This window comes from Nilaparvata lugens, chromosome 1 (assembly GCF_014356525.2).
Source record: "Nilaparvata lugens isolate BPH chromosome 1, ASM1435652v1, whole genome shotgun sequence".
NCBI classification, from domain to species: domain Eukaryota; kingdom Metazoa; phylum Arthropoda; class Insecta; order Hemiptera; family Delphacidae; genus Nilaparvata; species Nilaparvata lugens.
The window spans coordinates 71,750,198-71,773,111 of record NC_052504.1 but is presented as its reverse complement, the minus strand read 5'-3'; the positions used below and the strand labels follow the sequence as shown (position 1 = coordinate 71,773,111).

General features: G+C 33.5%; 1 protein-coding gene across 2 annotated transcripts; it reads left to right on the top strand.

Annotated features, from left to right (window-relative positions):
- Positions 1–801: 801 nt before the first annotated feature.
- On the top strand, positions 802–22,813 carry LOC111055194 (lipoma-preferred partner homolog). Of its 2 annotated transcripts, none has more exons than XM_022342359.2 (10): positions 802–1,240; positions 3,464–3,610; positions 6,339–6,471; positions 7,519–7,725; positions 9,156–9,325; positions 10,051–10,270; positions 11,430–11,599; positions 16,553–16,731; positions 18,176–18,296; positions 19,363–22,813. In XM_022342359.2, the coding sequence occupies exons 2-10, from the start codon at positions 3,473–3,475 to the stop codon at positions 19,489–19,491; spliced, it is 1,467 nt and encodes a 488-aa protein (XP_022198051.2). In that variant the 5' UTR covers positions 802–1,240; positions 3,464–3,472; the 3' UTR covers positions 19,492–22,813. The 2 variants fall into 2 exon arrangements, with proteins under 2 accessions (XP_022198051.2, XP_039297797.1); XM_039441863.1 differs by lacking the exon at positions 802–1,240 and adding an exon at positions 1,311–1,476.
- Positions 22,814–22,914: the final 101 nt, after the last annotated feature.

Genomic DNA, 22,914 nt, shown 5'->3' with positions numbered 1-22,914 from the left:
AATATTATTTCTATACGATGCGTATCGGCACTGTTGTGACGTCAAGATGGGTGGGTTTGGCAGTAGATGTTGGCTTCATCGACTTTTAGTATGAATATACGACTTTTAGAATTGACCATTGATATATATAGTTAGATGACTAAGCTATACCTTCAAGCGTTTGGAAGCATGATGCCTCCTTCATTTCTCGTCGCCATTGAATATCGGGCAAGAAGTCAGGCGCCCAGACAGACTTATATGGGAAAACATCGACTTTCATTGCGTTATATCTTTCGACATACTTTATGGATTTCAATATAATTTGTTTTCAACTTTTCATCATTTCCATTACCATATGATACAATGATTTGTTCATTGAACTTTATTTTTAACTCGACCAAACATCTAATTTAGTGAACCTACCTCACTACAGATTTTGATCCATTCTATTTGCAAATGAATCTTATTTTTACAATATTTTCCTATTACCATGTATTTAGGATATGGAAAATAAAACATTTATTATAGATTGCTAATATTACCATATATTTTATTAGATGGCAAATAATAATAAATTAACCATTATCACGATATTTCGTGAAACTGTTTCTCATTCGTTTTGCAACTTAAGTATAGGTACCTACTATACTCTATACTCCTATATTTAATATAAGATAATAATAAACTACATATTAAGAACGGGAAAAATAAAACAAAAATTATAGATCGCTTATATTACCGTATATTCTATTAGATGGAAATAATAATAAATTCCCTCCACAATACTAGCGCTCAGTGGGGATTTTATTAACTATTTGTAAAAAATAATAATAAATGTAGGATACCTATATTTTCTTTTAATAGCAGGAAATTTTGGTTGGAATAAGTTTTGAACAAATAGAAACATGAATATTATTTTTATTTCTTAATTGGATGTGATTAGTTAAAACTTACAAATAAAAAAATATAATATCAAGTTGAAGCATATACGGCACTGAATAGTCAGCTGTTTTCAGCTATTATAGATGCCAGTCTGCCAAACGCCAAGTGAGAAAGAAGTGAACAAGTGTTGGGTTGGGAGTTGAGAGAATGAGTGACGACTGACGAGGTATTTGCTTGGGTGTTGGACATAGAATGACTCAAATCTTGTGTTGATTTCTAGAAATATTGTAATAGTATTTTCCCTAAAGATCTATGACTCATCTTCCTGCTGAATTATACTGTATGAATTCTTGACTAGAACTGTGCAACAATTATAACCGTAAGTGCATTCACTAATCACCAGTTATCAACCTAGTTAATTGTAATAGATCAAGTTGATTTAGTTGAGGATAGTGATAATGTTAACATTAAATTAATTACTAATACTTACTCAATATTTGGAATTCCAAAGTGGATTATCATTATATAGTAATTGATAATAATTTTTGTATAATCTGGTCTGTAGGCTACCACTTTCAAAACTTTAGCAACTTATGTTTCTTCTTATTATAGAAAGTAAGTTATTCAAATATTTTACATTAATTCTACCATCTGGGTACATAAAGTGTACTGCTACATACTATGAATTTAAAGTTTCTACCAATTACTAGGCAGTTTCCAGGATATAGTTTAGTCAATCCTAGTTTATTGGACAATGCATCACGTCTACTATTTATAGAGGTACCAGAGGTAGGCTACCTAATTAATGAGTTCAATGTTATAAACTAAACGCTAACTATTCTCCCTACTATGTTGATATTGATTGACTCTAATTACCGTACGCTAGACATATCAAACCATTCATTTGCACAAATCTTAAATTTGTAACAAAAAATATTAAGTTAGCTTCAATTGGCCGGCACATGCTGTTAGTTATTGTAAAGTTGAACAACTCACGTTTTTTTCAAATTTGTTGACAGTCAAGCCATTTTATTCAAGTTACTTGAACCAACCAATACTTGGCATTTATATCTCAAAGCACATGTAGGCCTACAGTGAAATATCCATAAATGTAAGCTAGTTTATTCAATAAGGACAATAATTGTCCATTTAAATATGTAAAAAATTGATGTAATTTTCAATGTAAAAAATAGTATGCAAAACTTTTATTAATTGGAAATATTCAGCATGTCTCATGATTGGAAATATTCAGCATGTCTCATGACTGAATCAGTAGCCTACATTGGTTTTTGATTACATTGGCAACTTATCTTGGTTGCCGATTTTGCTAAGTTGTAAATTTAAAAATAGCTTCTAAAGTGGGGTGATTAAAATTGAAAGTATGTCACTAAATTTTTTTAATGCGTTGGCATAATTGAATAGATAGCATTAATTGAATGGGTCGAAACTAGTTTCTTTATTAAGTAACTTAGTGTAAGTATTTTTTTAATTGTGTCTAAGTCTATTTTATCATCTTCATCTTTATCTACTGTAGCCTATATATAAATCTAACCATTCAATACACCATTCAGTAGTTCATCAGCTCATGTAGTTCTATCTCTTGAATTTCGTATTCACAATATATGAATTGTAGTCTATTCGATAATGATGAGTGTAAAAGGAAACAAACAAATAATAAATATTAATACGTCTCATCTTTCAATCAGAAGACTGATCGCATAAAACCAGCTCCTATCAAACAGATATTGTTTTCATAATGTTTTTGAACTATTCTAATAAAAGTAAATGCATCGAATAGTTGGCATTCTATATTTCAACATTTTTAAGTTATTATGCATCACTCAACAACCTGTCATTAGAAATAGTGTCCAATTCTAGTAAAAACTGTGATAGGATTGTTCGAGTATCGATCTGGAACCAACATTACGTTCTACTTTAATCGGGGTTCAGCTTAAAGCACACAGGAGACGCGCCGTGCCTCCCAAATTAAAAACATCTAGTTGAATATTTAGCATCTATGTAAGTTAGAATGGGAACACCGAAAGCTTTAATGCTAATGCTAATTTGAAAAAGGCGGCGCGCCTCCTGTGTGCTTAGAGATGTATTTCAACCTCCGATAAAATTCTCAGCTCTATACAATCAATGATCATATCATTCAATAAATCGCTTCAAGTGCTAGTAGTAATAGTCATAATACTTTTTACTCATTTTTGTTCATTCACCTGAGTAAAATAATATTATTGTTTCTTTCTTCCCTTATTCGTCATATGGAACTGCAACAAGGAAGCAGCACTCCTGCAGTATATGTCACCTCAAAGTGTATTCTGATATTACTTTTATACTCCATCTGTACAAACACAACAGACAAGATGACACAAAAAGTCTCACTTAATAAACATGAAAGAAATTCTTCTTTTAAGGAAGAACGCTGATTTTTATTGACATAGACTAGTTCAATAAGGAATTCCCTAAGTGTTTTTACTAATTTGAGAAAATCATTCTAGTTAAATTCTGCAATGAATAATTGAAACGTGACCTTCCAGTTGATTTTGTAGTTGAAATTATTTTATTATGTAATAATTATGATAATAATTTCTTTCAGCTGAGTGAGATGGATTTGAAGAAGAAATCGGGCTCACTACAGGAGCAGATGGCCAAGTTGAGCATTGACAATGTAGCCACTGGGCAGCAGCCTGTCAAGAAACTCGGACCTGCCGTCCCCCCCAAACCAAAGAAACCTCAACCACAGGTGAGCCGAGCAAATCAAAAGTTGATACTCATTCAAACAGCGTGTCAGGTTACAACCAGTTGAAAACTTACCACACTACACACCATCTTATGTAATACACTATTTCATTAATGATTTGGAGATTTCTGGAACAAGAGCTACACTAGATAGTGTGTGCTAACTATAGAAAATACGAGGCTCTATTATTTTACACTACTGATGAATCTGGCGATTAGAAATTTCTAAAAGTAGATAGTGAGTTTCCGAGATTGAACTTATAAACGGGAGAAATGCTCTATAAAGAACAGAAAAATAAATCAAACAGGAAGAACTCCTATAAAATTGTTTATAGACTAATCGCATCTTAAAACCAATTTCACACTTTAAAATTATGATCAAAACAGTTTCAAAGTCCTATAAAATTGATATAAATTTCTTCAAATATTTTCCAATATTGAATTCCCCTTGAATAATGGACAAGATTGGAATCAATTCCAATTTCGTTCATATCTACATACATTTTAAATGGAATTCTACATTCATTTATTTGGTTGTGTGTAAACGGTTTGAGTGATGTCGATCAATTTGCATACAGTTATCTGACAATTAACTTTTTGGTTAGGACTACTTTTATTTATCAAGAAATACAAAATTCAAGTAGGCTACCCTTTTCAAATACTATTACTCACAACATGTTTCAACATTAATGTCATTTTCTAGTTGTGAGTAAAATTTTTAAAAAGGGTACTCAAATTTTTTGTTTTCCATTTCTTCTTTATAATTATATATGACCTATCAACTTTTTGGTGAGAGCTACTTGTATCTATCTAGAAATTAAAAAAATCAAAGTATTATTTTTTACTTTCCTTGCCCTACTACCATAGGTAAGGAAAGTATTGCTTTTCAAAAAAAATTAAGGTACCCCAATTTCAAGTTTTCTATACGTTTCAAGGTCCCCTGAGTCCAAAAACATGATTTTTGGGTATTGGTCTGTGTGTGTGTATGTGTGTGTATGTGTGTGTGTGTGTGTGTGTGTATGTGTGTGTGTGTATGTCTGTGAACACGATAACTCCATTCCTAATTAACCGATTGACTTGAAATTTCAAACTTAAGGTCCTTATACCATGAGGACCCGACAATAAGAAATTCAATAAAATTCAATTCAAGATGGCGGATAATTACTAAAAAAACATGTTTTTCACGTTTTTCTCGAAAATGGCTCTAACGATTTTTTTCAAATTCATACCATGGATAGCTATTTATAAGCCCTATCAACTGAAATGAGTCTCATTTCTGGGAAAATTTCAGGAGCTCCGTAATATTCTTGAGAAAAATGGCGGATAATGACTAAAAAGCCATGTTTTTCACGGTTTTCTCGAAAACGGCTCTAACGATTTTCTTCAAATTTATACCATGGATAGCTATTTATAAGCCCTATCAACTGACATGAGTCTCATTTCTGTGAAAATTGCAGGAGCTCCGTAATATTCTTGAGAAAAATGACAGTTACTAAAAAACCATGTTTTTCTCAAAAACGGCTCTAACGATTTTTTTCAAATCCATACCCTGTATAGTTATTTATTAGCTCTATCAACTGACATGAGTCTTTTTCCTGGGGTACTAATGGGGGGCCCACCCAATCCTTGAGAAATGGACTTTGTAACCTCCTTCTCGTGCATGAGGTAGGTAGGAACACGGTTTTTACTTTTTCTTCTTCCAGGTAGGTAGAGCAGTTTATAAAAAGAACACACTCATAGTCAAGATATTTCATCTGTAGAACAGCTGTTTTGACGAATTTCAAAAAAAAACATCGAATTTCACAATATTTACATAAAGGAAAAAGTACTCTGAAAACAATTGTATATACACATAATTATACAGTAGTCTGATCGTAGTTGCAAATATGTTGCCGTCAATCGTCATTATGTTTTTCTCCCAAAATTATTCTCGTTTGATATTGAGGCTTAGGTTTATTTAGCGAACTATATTGGAAATTTTAAGGTAGGGTTATAAAAAGGGCACTTTGTTCCGTAGATGTTTTTTTTACAAGAGAAATATTTGATCAAAATAAGGGGAAAGGTTTTTAAGCGAAAATAGATGTAAAATTTTAAATAGTTCAATGAGCAAGGAAAGTTGTGTGAGTGTACACACCAGATTTTTACAATTTTATTTTATCACCCATGACATGTTACGACATATTAAAAAACAGTATAAATAAAAATAGAAATCTGAGTACCCTTTTTAAATTATTTTATCACAAAAATAGTCACGATTTAAAAAGGGGTACTCAGATTTCTATTTTTATTTATATTAAAAAGTAGCCTTAAAGAAAAAATACAATAAAAACCGTTACTTTTTTCAATTTCCATTATCCGACTTTTATCTTGAGGGTATTCGAAGTATGGACTTTGAATGGGGGAGTGTAATATATCATGTAGAATCTATCTTTATTCCACACTGTTTTTTTTTAATTCTATTCGCAATAGTGCTTTGTCTTAGATTGTATATAAAAACGAAAAACAAAAATATGATATCAATCTTATTTCTTGTTACCTACAGCTTTTAATTCATCAATTAATGAGGACTAATAAATCTGTATTTTTTAGACTGTTCAATTATAATGAAAAGGTCGGCTGTTCTTACTCAGCTCCAGTTTCAATCCATTCCTTATGACTAGACCATCTATAATTGTATGTTGCTTTGTTAAAAAAATAAATATGAGTTGTAAAATTATTATTCATTGTTACAGGTACCAACACAAAATAGTATTTTAAATGGACCTTCTCAGCCGGCCTACAGTCCTGCTCCCCCACTCACTGCTGGCTCGTTGGATCGGCGAGCCAGGGACTCACCTATTTATTCCAATATTGAAGCACTCCCAGGTTAGTAAAAATATAATACTATTCGCCTGCTTAGTGGTTCACTGTTTCAAGTCTCGTCGATCACAAAATATCGGGGTTGTCGAGCTTCGCTCGAAACCAAAGGCTTAGGGACAGTTGCACGTGCGTCGATTGAATATGAAAATTGATGTCGATTAACAAATCGCCGTTAGTTCTATGGATTCATTTCTGTTGCACAAAGCTCCGTTAGTTTTTAATGCAGATTTAAAGACTTTATCGGTATCACAGTCTGGCAACACTGTAATTTAACCAACTGATTTATTCTGAACAATGAGTGTCATCTACAGGCACAGAATTGAGGTTAAGTTATTGGAGTTGAAACTGAAAAAAGGAGCCAACAAACGAGATCATACTCCGTTCTATCATAGAGAAAAGAATACTAATACAGTAGTTGAACTCTGATTCTATTCAGGAGTTTGATTTTTTAAAGAAGTTTCTATGAAGAATTTCCATTCTATGAAGGAGTCTGATTTTAAATCTAATAAGAGAAAGTATTCACATCATAGAAAACTTATAGCCTATAGCATTATTGAGGAAGATGATTGAACAAAAATTGTGAATGATATTAATTAAAATTCATTGGTCATCCATACCAATATTGTTGTTTTTTGAAAAATGAAACTGCTACGATAAATGAGAAAGATAAACAAAAAATACAACTACCACAAGGACCTTAATACAGGTCCTTTTTGAAGGACCTTCAGCGAGTTTTTCCAGAGTTGGGACCTGTTCCAACAGGAATTATATATATATACGAACCTACTATATTCCAAATTTCATCGAAATCGTTAGAGCTGTTTTCGAGATCTGTCCGTTATACAAACATATATTCATACAGAATATGATATGATGATTAAAATGTCAAACCTGATTTAAATGTGTTGAATTGAAGAGAATTAATTTTTATGAAGAAAAATTGTATTTTTTCGCTTGAGAATGTTTATATCATAGTCATAAAGAGCCATTATAGAATTAAGTTGAAGAATCAATGATAGAATTTGATGGTCTACAAATTGATGCCTTTTTTAGACCTGAGAACAAACGAAGTGCCAGCGCCAAGCTCGTCTGTGATGTATAGTAACTTGGAAGCGTTCAACCAACCGGCGGATCCCTACACACGGAGAAGCGACCAACACCAAGCAGTCTACTCTAACATTGGAAGCAATGCCACTTACAGTAATGCAGGAGTTAAGGACACATCGACGTATAGTAACATTGCAGCTTATGCTAATCTAGGTAAAAATACACATTTGTATAAATATAATATTGATTTTTATGCATCTCATCTTCAATACTGGAATATGCTGTATAAATACGTGTCAATTCAAATTTGTTTAATTTGTTGTAAGAATCAAATCTATAAGTTTATTACTGTAGATTACACTCGCAAATGCCAAAAACTCCACTGCTTGCTCCCTGGAAAAACTACTCAAAATCAGTCAGAGGGCACATGGGAGGCTACAGAAAAAACTCCAGTCCCAAGAAATGCTGCCCCCAAATTTTTCTTACACATTTAAATCAACTTTGCTCAAAAAATTCATTATAACTTTTTTGTTCAGTTTGACAAGATTAGTCTATATAAATGGAAAAAAATCGACCACCAGGTTTGGAGGGGTTCAGGAAAGGTCGTTTACATAAAAAAAATTACATTTTCAAAATTTGATTAATTTACTGCCTCAGTGAAAAAAGTGATTACAAAATCAATTTTGATTTTTGATTCAGCAGACTGGAAGTTACAGGAAAATTTCCAGATCTGTAAAATTCTGTCCCCCTGGCACCCCTGGGAACCCCAAATTTTCTTAACACTGTTCAAAGTAAGTTGTGCCGTTTGTTGTAAGAAATATCAATTGTAATTGAAATATCAATTGTAATTGAAATATCAATTGTAATTGAAATATCAATTGTAATTGAAATATCAATTGTAATAGGTAGCGTTATTATATTTTATTAATGTCTGACATGTTTCAGCACATTTAGAGTCAATTTCAAATGACTAATGAGCTGACCAGGTTAGGTTAGCCGAGACGACTAAGGCATTGCACCCTTCAGTCTGCTATATAGCGACTATATATATGCTTTTATAGCGCTATCCTGGTCGTGGTGCTATTTAATTGAAAAAAAGTTATGTGAATGTGTTTTTAGAAATGGTTTTTATTATTTTCGTTCTTTATGAAATAAAACATTGTAATCAGGAGGTGAAAGTGAAAATTTCTAATGATGAAACGTCAATCCATTTTAACCTATAAATTTGAGTTTCTATAGGAAATACGGTATAGTGCATAAACATTGTAATATCCGAATAATCTCTGCCAATAAAATCCATGAGAATAAATAAATGGATAAATAAATGATCAAGTAACTTAGTTCTGCGTAACTAACATTTGAGTTGTCGCCATTCGCCTTATAGATAATTTTTTTCTTCGACCTAACCCATTCACGTAATGTCATTCAAAATAGAAATTAAGCCTGCTCACATTTGACCGCTAACATTTGTTTTGGTACAAGTCACATGTAAATTGTTTCAGTACAACGTTCACACTGGCTAAATGTGTAGTACAAGTAAGGTTGATTATAAGTTTTCCAACTGATGTATTCTTAAATATGTTTAAGAATAAGGTGACTTATAAAGTGATTATGGTTTGTGTAACTTGACTGCTTGCTTCTAGATGATCTGCCTCCACCGCCCCCCGAACCGGTAGAATACTCAGACTTCCCTCCTCCACCGGCCGATTTACCCCCTCCACCGTCTCCTGTAAGTAGCAGTTACTCGGAGCTTCGACGGGCCACTCATACTGGCTACCAACCTGACTATTCAACGTATTCACCTCCCTCTCAGGTACAAATAGTAGAATAGATTGGTTTGAAAGTTTGAATACTAAAATATAAGCAAGAAACTCTATGTCTATGCTGTTAAAGAGTGACTTTCGCAGGTAACGTCAGTGATTTATGCACCCGAATGTATAATAGTTAATCCTTGAAAATATAAATCAATAATCAATTATTCAAATGCACAAATTTTGTTGTTAGTAATTTGAAGGCCTGAAAAATTTTGTTCTGCGTTTTGTTTTGCATTCAATCAGTGCTCCATTCTTTCCTATCGTATGATACTGAATATCATTATAATGATTGATTTTTTTACATTCGTATGAATAAATAATTGTCTAATCAAATAATTTGAATCAATTATTCAATTTAATCAATTACAGTATTCAAATTAAGCTATATTATTGGTAATAATTGTATATTAATCAATTAAATTCTTTTAATTACTGTGTACAAGTTATATTATTGAATTTATATTCAAAGAGACTTATAATTGGTTCATATGAGATGAAAAGAAGAAACTACTAACATGAGCATTGTAACGCTTGGTTCTTTTGTGCATGAACATCTATTCTTATTGTTGAATCGAGCATAATATACATAATATTGGACGATCTGAGACAAAATTAAGAAATAGTAGAAGTTTTGGGCAATAGCTTGTTTTTAATTTTTAGTTTCCTACTATTGTATTGTTTACTCTATCAAATGAATAAATGAATAATATAATTGCTATTACAGACTTCTTCGACGTACGAATCGATTTACGAGCCGATCAACCCTCGTCCCCCGAGTGGCATGTCGTCGCGATCCAACTACTCGCTGTACGCGCCCTACGTAAAGGGGGCGCAGACCGGCCCCAGGGCGGGGGGCCACATCCCCCAGGAGGCCGAAGTTGATGCTCTCACCGATCTACTGGTGCAGTCCATGGACTCATCCACCCAGGATTCTGAAGTATTCGGTAAGCTAATCACTATATCAGTTGTTGCGTATGAGTTATTGCGTTTTCCTGAGCTCTCTGTCCACAGGTGTTCTGTGTAATTTACTAAGTTTAAAAGTTCTTGAAAATAAATAACTAAAATGAAGATAATTTTCAATGTCATTCTTTATAATTATCTCATTAATTATGAATAAATTCTCCGGGTATCTCATGCAGAGAGTAAATTAAACATTTTAATTCAATACAACTACAATATTCTAGGAATTATTCTGATGAGGTCCACATATGATTCCAGCACACACACTGAACCGTTTGCGCCATACGTTTTTATACTCACATATAGCAAAGATTGGCACTTGAGACACGATTTTAAGAACATGAGTAGTTGAGCCGCGACGGCCGAAGCTTACCTATGATTCCAGCACACACACTGAACCGTTTGCGCCATATGTTTTTATACTCACATATAGCAGAGATTGGCACTTGACACACGATTTTAAGAACATGAGTAGTTGAGCCGCGACGGCCGAAGCTTTGTGCTAGTGTCCCATAACTATATATATTTAGTGTCCAACTATACAGGATACGTATACACCGGAAGCTGTAATAACAGGATAAAATACAGTAATCAGCTCTGTTTCTAGGAATAAGTTTGTTTTTCTTTCCCGGTTCAAAATTTTATTCATTTATAGAATAAGTACATTATCAAAATGATAGGGAGAGGAAAAATAAGGTAACCTTGTGCTATTCTCAAATTTAGATAACACATAGTCCGAAATAGTTTAAGTCTTGCAGTTCTTCAATTCACAAAATTTTCAGTCCTCAAGTATTTTCACAAAGTAGATTTTCAAATTTAGATGCTTCAAAACTAAACATAGGAGAAATATTTCACATTATTATAACTAAAATAGGAAATACTCACATATTTTGAAAGCACAATTGCACTGCTAGAGCCGTGCGGGGCTACAGTCGCTTCAGTCGGCGCTTAGGAATTGCACCTCCATAGTGGTTATTCTAGAGCTATGAAACGAGCTTGAAAACGATTAGAGCATGTAAAAACCTCAATAACATAAACCTCGGTAGCTAGAGTACATTGTCAATATTTTTCCTGATCCTTGAGGTTTGTATTATCGAAGTTGCACTTGGAGTGGATATGTTTTTATGTTGATTGTGTGTGTAGGGGACTGTGTGAAATGCGGCGAGAGAGTGGTTGGAGAAGGCACGGGTTGCACAGCCATGGACCAGGTCTATCACATCAGCTGCTTCACGTGCGTCCACTGCCACATGCCGCTCAAAGGCAAGCCATCCTACACGCTGGAGGGCCTGCCCTATTGTGAAGCCGGATACCTGGTGAGCTATGTCATGGGAGGCTAAACACCAAAGGGGATGTTAGGGGTTAATTAATAATGATTGATATAGTACCATACAATAGTACCTATATCGTTACAATAACAAAATTCCTGATTTGAAATTTTAAAATGACCGAATAATTTTTAATTTCATATCGCCATTTAATAGTTAAAACCTAACCTTGACTAGCCCCCTGTGGGTTGGGGAGCTTTGAGTCGAACATCGCACTCAAGAATGTGTTGAAAACCAGAATTCACCCACAGTATCCCTGCTTGTCGTAGGAGGCGACTAAAAGGTAACTCCAGAAGTTGCCTTGCCTTCAAATCCACAGGATCTGCCCCATCAGGGCAGTTTCGGAGGGACAAAAAGAAAAACCCAAGAGACCAGAGATAGGTGAAACTCCAGGCACAAATGTGGGTCAAGAGTCTGAGTCGAGGGTAACCAGGTGCCTTAGAGGCAATTTGGCGACCCCTCCTTCAGCGGAAGGATCTAAAAAAAAGCCAGGAGTGGAACTCACGTAGGTCACGAGTTTGTGGGTGGAGAGACCAAGCCTCGCCACTGCTCAAAGAAGGGCGGCCATTCAGGCAAAACTTCTTGGGAGAGGTGAGGCTCTAGACCCTGCAGAGTTTCGGAGGGGCAAAAAGAAAAAATCAAAAGACCAGAGATGATTGAAACTCCAGGCACAAATGTGGGTCAAGAGCCTGAGTCGAGGGTGGCCGGGCGCCCTAGAGGCAGTTTGGCGTCCCCTCTCTCAGCGGAAGGACCTACAAAAAGACTAGGAGTGGAACTCACGTAGGTCATGAGTTTTGGGTGGAGAGACCAAGCCTCGCCACTGCTCAAAGAAGGGCGGCTATTTAGGTAAAACTTCTTGGGAGAGAGGTGGCTTTTGACCCTGCGAAGTTTCGGAGGGGCAAAAAGAAAAAACCCAAGAGACCAGAGATGGGTGAAACTTCAGGCACAAATGAGGCACAAAACTTGGCCGCCCCTTCCTCAGTGGAAGGACCTTCAAAGAAGGCCAGGAGTGGAACTCACGTAGGTCACGAGGACTAATCAGTCTGAAGAGACTGCCATTTATAACACCCTGGATTGCGACAAGCAACCAGGTGATAAATGGGATGTTAGTATAAGGAGAAACTCCTGGTTCTTGTATAGGACACAGGTATTGGTTTGCCTAACTAACATACTACTTGGGAACACAATAAGCTTCGGTTGACATGTGGGGTTCTTTGAATCTTTGGATCCTTGAATCCGTCCCTTCAAAAACAATAAATAATAACTCTGACTAACTTCTCCCTAACCTTATCTAGTATGGCTTTCCCGGTTTGGATGTTTATGTAACCTAACCTAGCCCTTCGTGTAATGTCTAGCCAGTTACAGAACGTTATATTAGGTTAAGTAACTATCATTCAAGACCGTGTATTTAGGTGGAAGACTGAACATTTAATTTTCTTATCTCATTAACACTTTGCCGGTGGTTCAGTCCTTCCCTTAAAATATCAAGAACAGTTCATCATCTTATCCAAAGTTTGGTAGGGTGATCGGGATACATTGACTTTTCATTTATTTCTGTCAAACAAAATAATAAATTGAATCTTCTGAAACCCTCAACCTATAAATAATCTATTAGAGGGTATAAAAAAATATTAACCAATAACATTATAAGTAATTTTCTAATTCTCTTAGATTTAACCAAACTATTGTAATTGAATCGGCCTGAGGAGAAAGGGAACATGTCAACATTTTTCATTCTTTTATGGTTGAAATGAGTTGTTTACTGTGGGATACATCGATTGGAGTTGAAAGGGAACATGTCAGCATTCTCTTTATACGAGAAACAGATATCGTATTATTGCTGTACTAGTGTGAAAGGGAACTAGCATGGCTTACTTCTATCTATAGTAGGCTAGTAGGCTAGGCTATGGAACTAGTCATGACACACATGTTTCCTTTCAACGCCGAACATTTGAGAATCAACTGTTTGTCAGTTGTGATTTTTATGCTATTGTTAGGTTACCTTTGATTAACGCGTTGCTTTGAGGTTGGATTGCTTTCGGTTGAGGTGTTTATTGTAAAAGTTGAAGAGTAATAATTTATAATATGAGTAAATTTATATAATAATTTAATATGATAATATAATAATATAATATAATAATATAATAAATTTATATAGTAATTTATATAATGAGTAAAAGGAAGTTAACAAAAAACTCAATTTTGAGGGGTGAATCTTATATAAGTGCTTATACAGGATTAAAATTGTTGTCTTAAAAGAGTTTGTACCCTAATGACAAAAAACAATCTTGAAATTATCAATACTTTTATCTGTATTCAGTTTTTTCTCTCCCCTGAATTCTGATTTTTGACATGTTCCCTTTCTCTTCAGACCGATTCAATTATAATATCATTCCGTTATTAACCAAGTAAGATACATGTTTCTATGGCTAATATCGTCTATATTTTTATTTGTACATTAAGATTGCTGATTGCTGCAGAACAAAAGCAGTTTGAACATGTTCATTCATTATCTATTTTAACACTTTGAACTTGATAATTAATTCTTATGAAGTATAAATTTAACTTCTATCATTTTCGATATCAACATTACACATTCTATGCACATTTATCAATCGGGTTTACCTTGTTCCCGTTTAACGTTTACAACGGTGATCAGAAACCAATGTCCAATGTTATTGTTGTTTTTCAACTCAATCTTAAACCTAACAAATTTTGGATTTCATCACCAATGTGATGTCATTGTCATATCATTACAAATTATAATTTGATCCATTCTATCTCTGTACAACAAATGCACCGAAGTTGAAAAAAAAATCAATATTCATTGAAAGTATCCCAACAACTGGAATGAGAACTGGAACCTCTAAAAACTCAGTAGCAAATTGAAAAGCATTTTCATTCTGTAATGTATTTGAAATTTGGGTAGATGTAAAAATCCCTAGCTGAAGTACTAATAGGTCTGAGTAAAGTAACTGGCTAATATCGCCAATGAGATAACAATAAAGATTAGATAGCATCAGCTTGTTCTGGCTAAACGGTACAATAACCTAAAAAGGAATTGAAATAATTTTTGCTAATATATAATATATTATATAAAATTTTTGAAGATTGAGGTTAGGTATATACATTCAGTGATCGGCGACCTAACGATCGACCGAGCCATGCAACGTAGAATCTGACCAGACACCTTGGCAGAGATCTATTGCGGCAAAACGGTATGCAATTTGAAAGAACAAATGGTCACGTGGCTAACTATTAGGAAGCATGAAATAAATAGTAATATATATAGAATATTAACTAGCATGTAGAGAGCATACTTAAAAAGCCTTATAAAAATAATTAAGTGTATCCAGGAAATAGGAGGTTACCAAGCGCATGAATACTGAAACAATTTGCATGCACCAATCGCATAATGGCAGTTAATAGGCGGCAATAGTATGCCAATTCAAAAATATTTATATATATTTCTATAAATGATTGGGATTTATGTAAAAATGTTATATAGTCTATGTTATGGATATGGCCCGACGGCAAAGAAATTATTAAACATACAACATAAGTAATAATTTAATATTTTAGTACGGTCTATTTGAACCTTAAACGGCGGAGGACTAGAATATTCAAATTTTATGTAAACTTGAAAGTCGGAAATAAGAATTGTAAAATTGAGAAAGGAGAACCATCACTCGCCTGCCAAATGCCACCATGAGAGGACCCTAAATATTTTAGAGCGTAATACCTTGCTATAACTTGTAAAAGCTAAAGTTAGATTGAATTATTAAATTTCTTAAAATACTTTGTGATGCTCTTATAAAGCAGAAGTCATTTTCAATTTCAAATAATTTTTGTAACCCCTTGGAAGAGACGATTCCGGCTACCATAGCCCAGGACCACCAGGATTTGGATCGACATCAGCGGCTTATAAGAAGATTTCGACACGTGAGTGAGAAAATTGAATTAGTGATGGGCGCCCTTAGTGCTTCGAATTACCTAATAATCAAAGCTAGCTCGTCGAAAGGGTTTTCTTATAAATTAAGAATTTAATAAAAAAATACTTGCGCAAGTAAATATAGTATTAAAGGTATTTTATTAAAGGAATAATGAATCAGTACATTTCAGAAAATTCTAATAAATCAAAGAAGTATAAAATCTAGGCTATTAAAACATATTCATATGATCTTTAATTTTTGCAATAATTTGCGATAATTTGTTGTAGCTCTAATTCACTAGATGAATTGCTCTACTTATTCCATCAGGTGCCGAATCTTGCACCCTGAGATAAAATATATATTCAATACAAAGAAATCTACTAGATATTAGAGAATTTAATATATATATTTGGATTATTAGTTGCCAATTTATCAAGTTGATTTAAGGAACCTATTTTTAATTGAATTGTCCAAGTCGACAAGTATTAGCAAGCTTATATCGCAGCTACATGCAAAAGGATGCATATGTTTTAAAAATAAAGGCACATGGTAATGTTTCGTGCTATAAATCTAGAGTATAATGTTTAGCCTGTGATATTTTACTGATTTCAATTATTGTTCTATTTTTACATTTTATATTTTTATCGCTCTTTATATTTTTGCCTTGATCTATTTTTTGCATTATTTGTTAATATATGTATCAAATTGTTTATGGTGTGCAATTTATTTTTAATTCCTCAACACTATAGGATAAGTATCATATATATATATTTATTTTTTCAATGAATTACAAGAATTATAGGGGAAGCTCATACCTGGGCCTATAAAGATTTTTATGAGACTATGTCCTATTAAAAAACCATTTTTATAATTATATCAAATATTTCATGCTCTACCGACTGATGCCAAGCAGGAGGCTAATCGTTATTTAAATATAAAGAATAACGTCAGAATTCCTATATTTGTGTTATCAGCACATTGAATAAAGTTGGCTTTTGTGTGTTTGCAGGATACTCTAGAAAAGTGCTCGGTTTGTTTGAATCCGATCCTGGACAGGATACTGAGAGCGACGGGTCGGCCGTACCACCCTCACTGCTTCTGTTGTATTGTCTGTCACAAGTCATTGGATGGCATCCCTTTCACTGTCGATGCTACCAACCAAATCTACTGCATCGAAGACTTCCACAAGTAAGTTACTGTACTATATTAATCATTGATCGTTTAATCAAGTCCCTGAAATAATGTACGTTTTTAAACTATTTTTGACGTCACTACAGTCAGGTTTTTGTGTAAAAGTCATTAAAAACTAATACTCACGTGTGGAGCGCCTTCGGATTTTCAAATCCGTTTTCAACTCTGGATTTGAAAAACTGAAAGCGCTCCACACGTGAGTATTAGTTTTTAATGACTTTTATACAAAAACCTGACTGTAGTGACGTCAAAAATAGTTCAAAAACGAATTATCAACTAGCAGTTTGTCATGGATAGATGCAATAATGAATTCCGTTGAATAATTTTCCTGTTTACGGAATGATTGTGGGAATGATTTGGGTCATTTTAAATTCTAATGCTTAACCTAGCGATGACAATGATTTGTTCCTATTCAATATATCTCAACGCTTATTTTATTAATCTCTAGTGGTTTTTAATGTTCATTCAATGAAATATGGACATACAGCCGAGTAAGATCCTTCTCTCTTCATGGAAGAGCCGCTTGCTTTGCTCGGATTTCCAACCGTTCCTGTACTTGGGTGCAATCAATCCTTTCTTAAAATGAATCCTTTTTTAATGAAGCTGCATGTATAGGAACGCTAAGCTCAGGTTTCTTGCAATCCGCGGGTAATCGCCCCAGAATCAGGTTATCTGTGGTTGTCATTAGTTTTGCAGGAGTCTCAATATATAAGTATTACTGTACTTATTAGTATAAGTTATTACTACTAGTTTATTGAAATACTATTATGTATTTATCTCGCGGTTTCAGAGAATATTCTCACTAGTAGCATCATTTGTGGAAAAATGATGGAAAGAGGTATACCATAAAATCTTCCAAGTCATATCTGCTCAGCTAAGAAAATAATTTAGAGCAGGCAAAAGTTTTTGCGAAAAAATGTGTTTTTTAGGGATCTTCATGTATTTCTTCTGTACAGCTTAAACTTCTTTCTTTAGGTAGTTATGCCTCACTGTTCATGTGTTTCATCAGAAATATCCAAATGTAAGGTGTAAACAAACAACCAAGTGCTTAGAGAACAATGTTCTAGTTTAAACAACAGAAGTATCCTATTTGCTTTAAATAATCTCATCCATTGTAAAACACAATGATAAGTTAATATTCATTGTAATTGAACACATTTCAATTCCACCATTTTGTCCAAATAACTAAATGCAATGAATTTCTGATGTACAACGAATTTACTAGCGGTGGATTGAGTATGATGTGTAATGATACTATGCTGATTTAGAATCAACATCTATCTTCTATCTTCAATTGATTCTTGAAGAGGGCCCAACTTACATTATTTTTAAAGTATGGTGTTTATGTGTCTTATTTTAAGAATTCTTAAGCCTATACTTAGCTTATCAATTATTAGCAAAACCGAAATGTTTCAATGAAGATTATTTGTGTGCTTGACAGGCAATTCGCGCCAAGATGTTGTGTATGCAATCTGCCCATAATGCCGGAACCTGGTCAAGACGAGACAGTTCGTGTAGTAGCTCTCGACAAGAGCTTCCATGTTCAATGCTACAAATGTGAGGTGAGTGTTACTTAACAATCCGTGGAAATCAACTCTAGCTGGAAATCAAGGAATGCACCATATCCACTATTATAACCTCTCATTTGCAAATAATTCCTTCGGCACGGTTTAAGCTTTTATCCATAGAAACGGGTGAATCCGAAACAATATTATGTAACATGAACTGATTTTTTCAGTTGAAACTAAAAACAAAACTGGTATACAATGCAATAAGCTAGAGAAACGTTCCACTACTTTCCATCTGTGATACGTGTAACTTACATGCCTTCTGATGGTGTAGCAGATCTCAATATTACTTATCTCAGCTCTTAAATTAATGCAATTCTGTAAAAGAAGGTCGTAGTAAGGACAATAAAACTGCGTTTATCAAAGTTGAAATTTAAACGAAAAGAAAAACTTATTATTTTTATTGTTCTCTGTAGCTTACCCTTAGTAAAGCTGCCTCCTTCCTTGAGCTTGCTCTTTCGGTTTAGATTTTATTTGTTTTTATTATAATTTCCTTTGCTTTTAAATTTAATATTAAACTATACTGTTACTTGATATTTAATTTCTGTTTCAGTTCAGTGCTGTATTTTATTACTACGTATGAATTGTTCAAAATATAAATTTTAGCTTTATTACATCTGTTTATACAATTTTATAGATTGAAATATAGTTCAAGTGCTTTATAATGACTTTCCTAGAGAAATATATTTAGGATATTTTTGTGACTAATAATAAAGAACAAACTGCTTCTTGCAAGCTTGGTTACAACTTTCATCCCAGTCATATGTGAGCCTTCTACAGTGAAGGCTGACGTGTATTTCTTTTGTGTTAACAACTCATGCTCGGCCAACTAGGAACTAGGGCATTTAAAATTAACGATGGCGTTGTTCAAACCGCGTCTACATTACATCAATCTAGTAATCAAGCTCTCCCATAATATAATTAACTCATCAATTCTGTTCTTCCCTCAATTCATTGCGTAACTGTGATCAGTAAGCATTTTAATCTATTTCGTTGTATGTTTTTGTAGTCAAAGCAGCATTAAGTTCAGTTTCTCAATTTATTCTATCTTCTTTTCTAGGACTGTGGTTTAGTTCTTTCTACCGAAGCCGAAGGAAGTTGCTATCCACTAGATGACCACGTTCTGTGCAAGAGCTGCAATGCCAAGCGTGTACAGAAACTATCAATGAGTATGACCACCGAACTGTAGGATACATAATAGTTTGTATGTTTACATTGAAAGCATTTGCAGATATCCCATAAAAGCGTAGCTCCATTACCGCAACCGTTCTTCACATTTCACAAGCAGGATCAAACTAAATATGCCTCTTATCTTTCGATTAACGTCAGGTCAAAAAAACTGACTTAATAAAACACGTCAATTTTTTCTTGGAAAATAGAATTCTGGGAGATCAAAAGAAAGTTGAATGTCGTAATGTAGAAATCGGAGGTATAGAGACTCGGCTGCCATTACTCGTGACTGAACACATTGTAGGCGACTCGCTTTTATGGGACACCTTGTGCTTTCAAATTCTATAAAGATTATGCTAGTTGAATAATAGTCATTCACCATAATATTGTATGATATTGCATTTATTATTAGACTTATATTCGCTTAGTAAAACCGAATGTGGGGGTTAAAGATATTTTAGTTATATTGTTGACTTCATACCAAACTACGACACTAAACGATGCTTGATAATTTTGCTAATATTATTATTCGTTGGCTCTTATAAAATTATTCTAAAATATTCAATCGAAGTAAATTTTTAATAGTTGTATCAAATTGCAGAATTCACCACCCCTGTAAATAATTATCATGAATAATACAGTACCTAGTATGTTTGATTTAGTAAAATCTCTATTCAATCGTGTATAGTGAATTTTACTTTTAATTCCCATTTTTTCTAGTCTGAATGAGTCATCATACTTTTCTAAATATGATGAATGTTTTGTCCTATTCTTCTCGGATTCAAAATATTTCAAGTGTTAACATTATTTAGGGACTGTAGCTTGTTTCAGATAATTCCATCAGTGAAAGTTGAAAAATTATCATTAATTTATATTCATACATACTACATAATATTCATTGTTCTTTTAGTATTGTTATGACATTTCCGATTTTGTTATCAATTCTATGTTTAAGATTTTAGCCTCTTAAAAATTCAATATCATATTTTATCATTTTTATGCAGTTTGTTTGTAAAATCTACATTCATCTACTTTTCCATTCTAATAAATGTAATGAAAACTCGGCTCAATTTAGTTGAGCAATGGTTCTGTGACATGTATTGGAAATATTGTTGTTTGAGTCTGCAATGTTATAAGATATACTCGAAATTCATATTATATGCCTTGACGGTGATTCCCACATAAGCTTCAGGCCTGTGCCTGGGTAGTACGAATCACGATGAACGATGAGGAAATCTATAGCTTTAGGTGGATTACATCGGGAAGTAACTTTTAAACTCAAATTATATCTCAGCAGGAGTGGTATGATGTGCATATATTTTATTTCAATGATGAAAACCAGCCCTATCATGGACCCACTGCTTCCCTAATACCTATTCCATACCTTTGAAATACCTCGTTCCATTTTACTTACCGTATATCCACTATTATTTGCTTGAAGAAAATTGTTTATTTTATTTACATGAAATTGTTTTTATCTTCTCGAAACATATAACCAAACTGTAACCAATCTCAATTTATAATATGTATAAAAAGTGATTATTCTGTATCAATGTTTCTACTACGGCTGTCAATTCTAGATAAATGACAGTGCTTTCTATAGTATTAATATTGCTTGAAGTATTACTTGTGATGGAATATAGGCTATTTACATAGAATAAGTAGCTGCTAAATAGGCAAAAACTCATATAACGAGTACCTATATTGTCCAGAAATTTATTGTTTTCAAAGCCCTTCTCAAGTTCTACCAATATTGGTAGTGATTTGACAGGTCTTTGAATTAATACCCTAATTAATATCGGCTATTTTTCGCTCTCGTTGAGTATTTAATGATCAGTTGATCGAAGGAGCTGCAGATGTGGTCTGATGAGTTGATTCCTAGTTTTTGGGTGCGGGAGCGGCCGGAAGTTGAAATAAGCAAACTGCGCATGCCTGACTGGTGACTGCTGAGTTCCTAATTTTAAAATTACGGCGTGCTAGGCTCAAATAGATTGTAACAACTCAGCTGGTTAATTAAATGTTTTTGCTTTGCATAGTAGCGTCTTGGTGATGTGTGAGGGGTGAATTGGTCCAGGGATCACTCGTGAGACCGTGTCTGTAGTTAGAAGCACACAAACTGCGCTCCAATTTATTTCTTGTCCATTTCTTCCCATTGTCTATCTCCCTTGCATTATAGGTCCACGTTTTATTTTTTTCGAAATATATCAACAACCCGTATTGTATAGACGGCTAGTAGGTACTCATACGCTACATCTACTAAAAAATTAATCTTTCATACAAGCTTTTGAAGTAAGGTTTTATGTGAAAGGTTGTTCTAGACTGGATTATTAAATAATTACTCATAACAAATTATTCCTCCTTATTCACGAATCTATGAATTGAATGAATTTATCTACTATACATACTGATATATTGTAAGATATTCAAGATCTTCCTTGTACATATATGATATTTTTGTTATTTAGTTCTAAGTATCCATGCCGTTCATCTCGAATAATTTCTTCAATAGCATATCTCTGTCTTTCCCATGTTTTACATGTAACGAACTGAGAATCATTCTTTCCATGGATGTTCATTAGATCGATTGAATAAAAGCTAGTAATATTCTAATTCCAAGTCATACTCTAGCAAATGCTACAATTTGAGTATTCAATGCGAATAAACTTATCAGCTGTATAATATTATTAGCTGATGGCACTACAATTCTCTTAAGAATTTCTACGCTAACTCTTAGCTGATGTCTAGAGAACTAGCAATTACTTTTTCATCCGAATTTTAGCAATAGCTAGAACTAATGACTAGTTGATAGCCAATAGATTCTAGTTTTCATTCACTCGACCCATTGTATCCAGTATTTTATACAATCACAATTTACTTGGAAATCTCCAAGGTTACAGAACTATGATTGATCTTGGTCTAATTTTTGCTATGTCAATTATAATAATATTATAATATTATTATTATGTCTTGGTTCATATTACTGAGGCTTTTTTATTAAAAATGTTGAACTCTTGTAAAACAGGAATAGCTGACTACTGCATAAGACTCCTACACACTTGATATGCACAAATCATGTACATTATTTCAAGTATAATGTATGGGAATCTTGTAGTCAGCTTGTTTCTTCTTTCCAGACTTCAAATTTCTTTTGAAACAGGTTCCTGGTCTTTCTTCCAACAATAATAAATAATAATCGTTGATATTTTTACACATGATTTTTAAATTGTATTTGTTATGGTCATTTACATTTTTATATTTTGCCATTATTTATAAAAATTTGAAACTTATATGCCATCTAATGTGATGTATGTATCATTAAATGCATTTGTGATGAATTTTAACTGAACTAGTTTATTCATTAAATACATTTTATCACTACAAAATTTCTGCAAAAATGTTGCTAAAGATCTTCCTTGAAAAAAATCAATAACATTTTTTATCA

Excerpts from the sequence above, each read along its gene's own strand:
- LOC111055194 (XM_022342359.2), top strand. The coding sequence starts at position 3,473 with ATGGATTTGAAGAAGAAATCGGGCTCACTACAGGAGCAGATGGCCAAG. Across the intron at positions 3,611-6,338 it reads CAAAGAAACCTCAACCACAG|GTACCAACACAAAATAGTAT; the intron begins GTGAGCCGAGCA and ends TCATTGTTACAG. Across the intron at positions 7,726-9,155 it reads TGCAGCTTATGCTAATCTAG|ATGATCTGCCTCCACCGCCC; the intron begins GTAAAAATACAC and ends GCTTGCTTCTAG.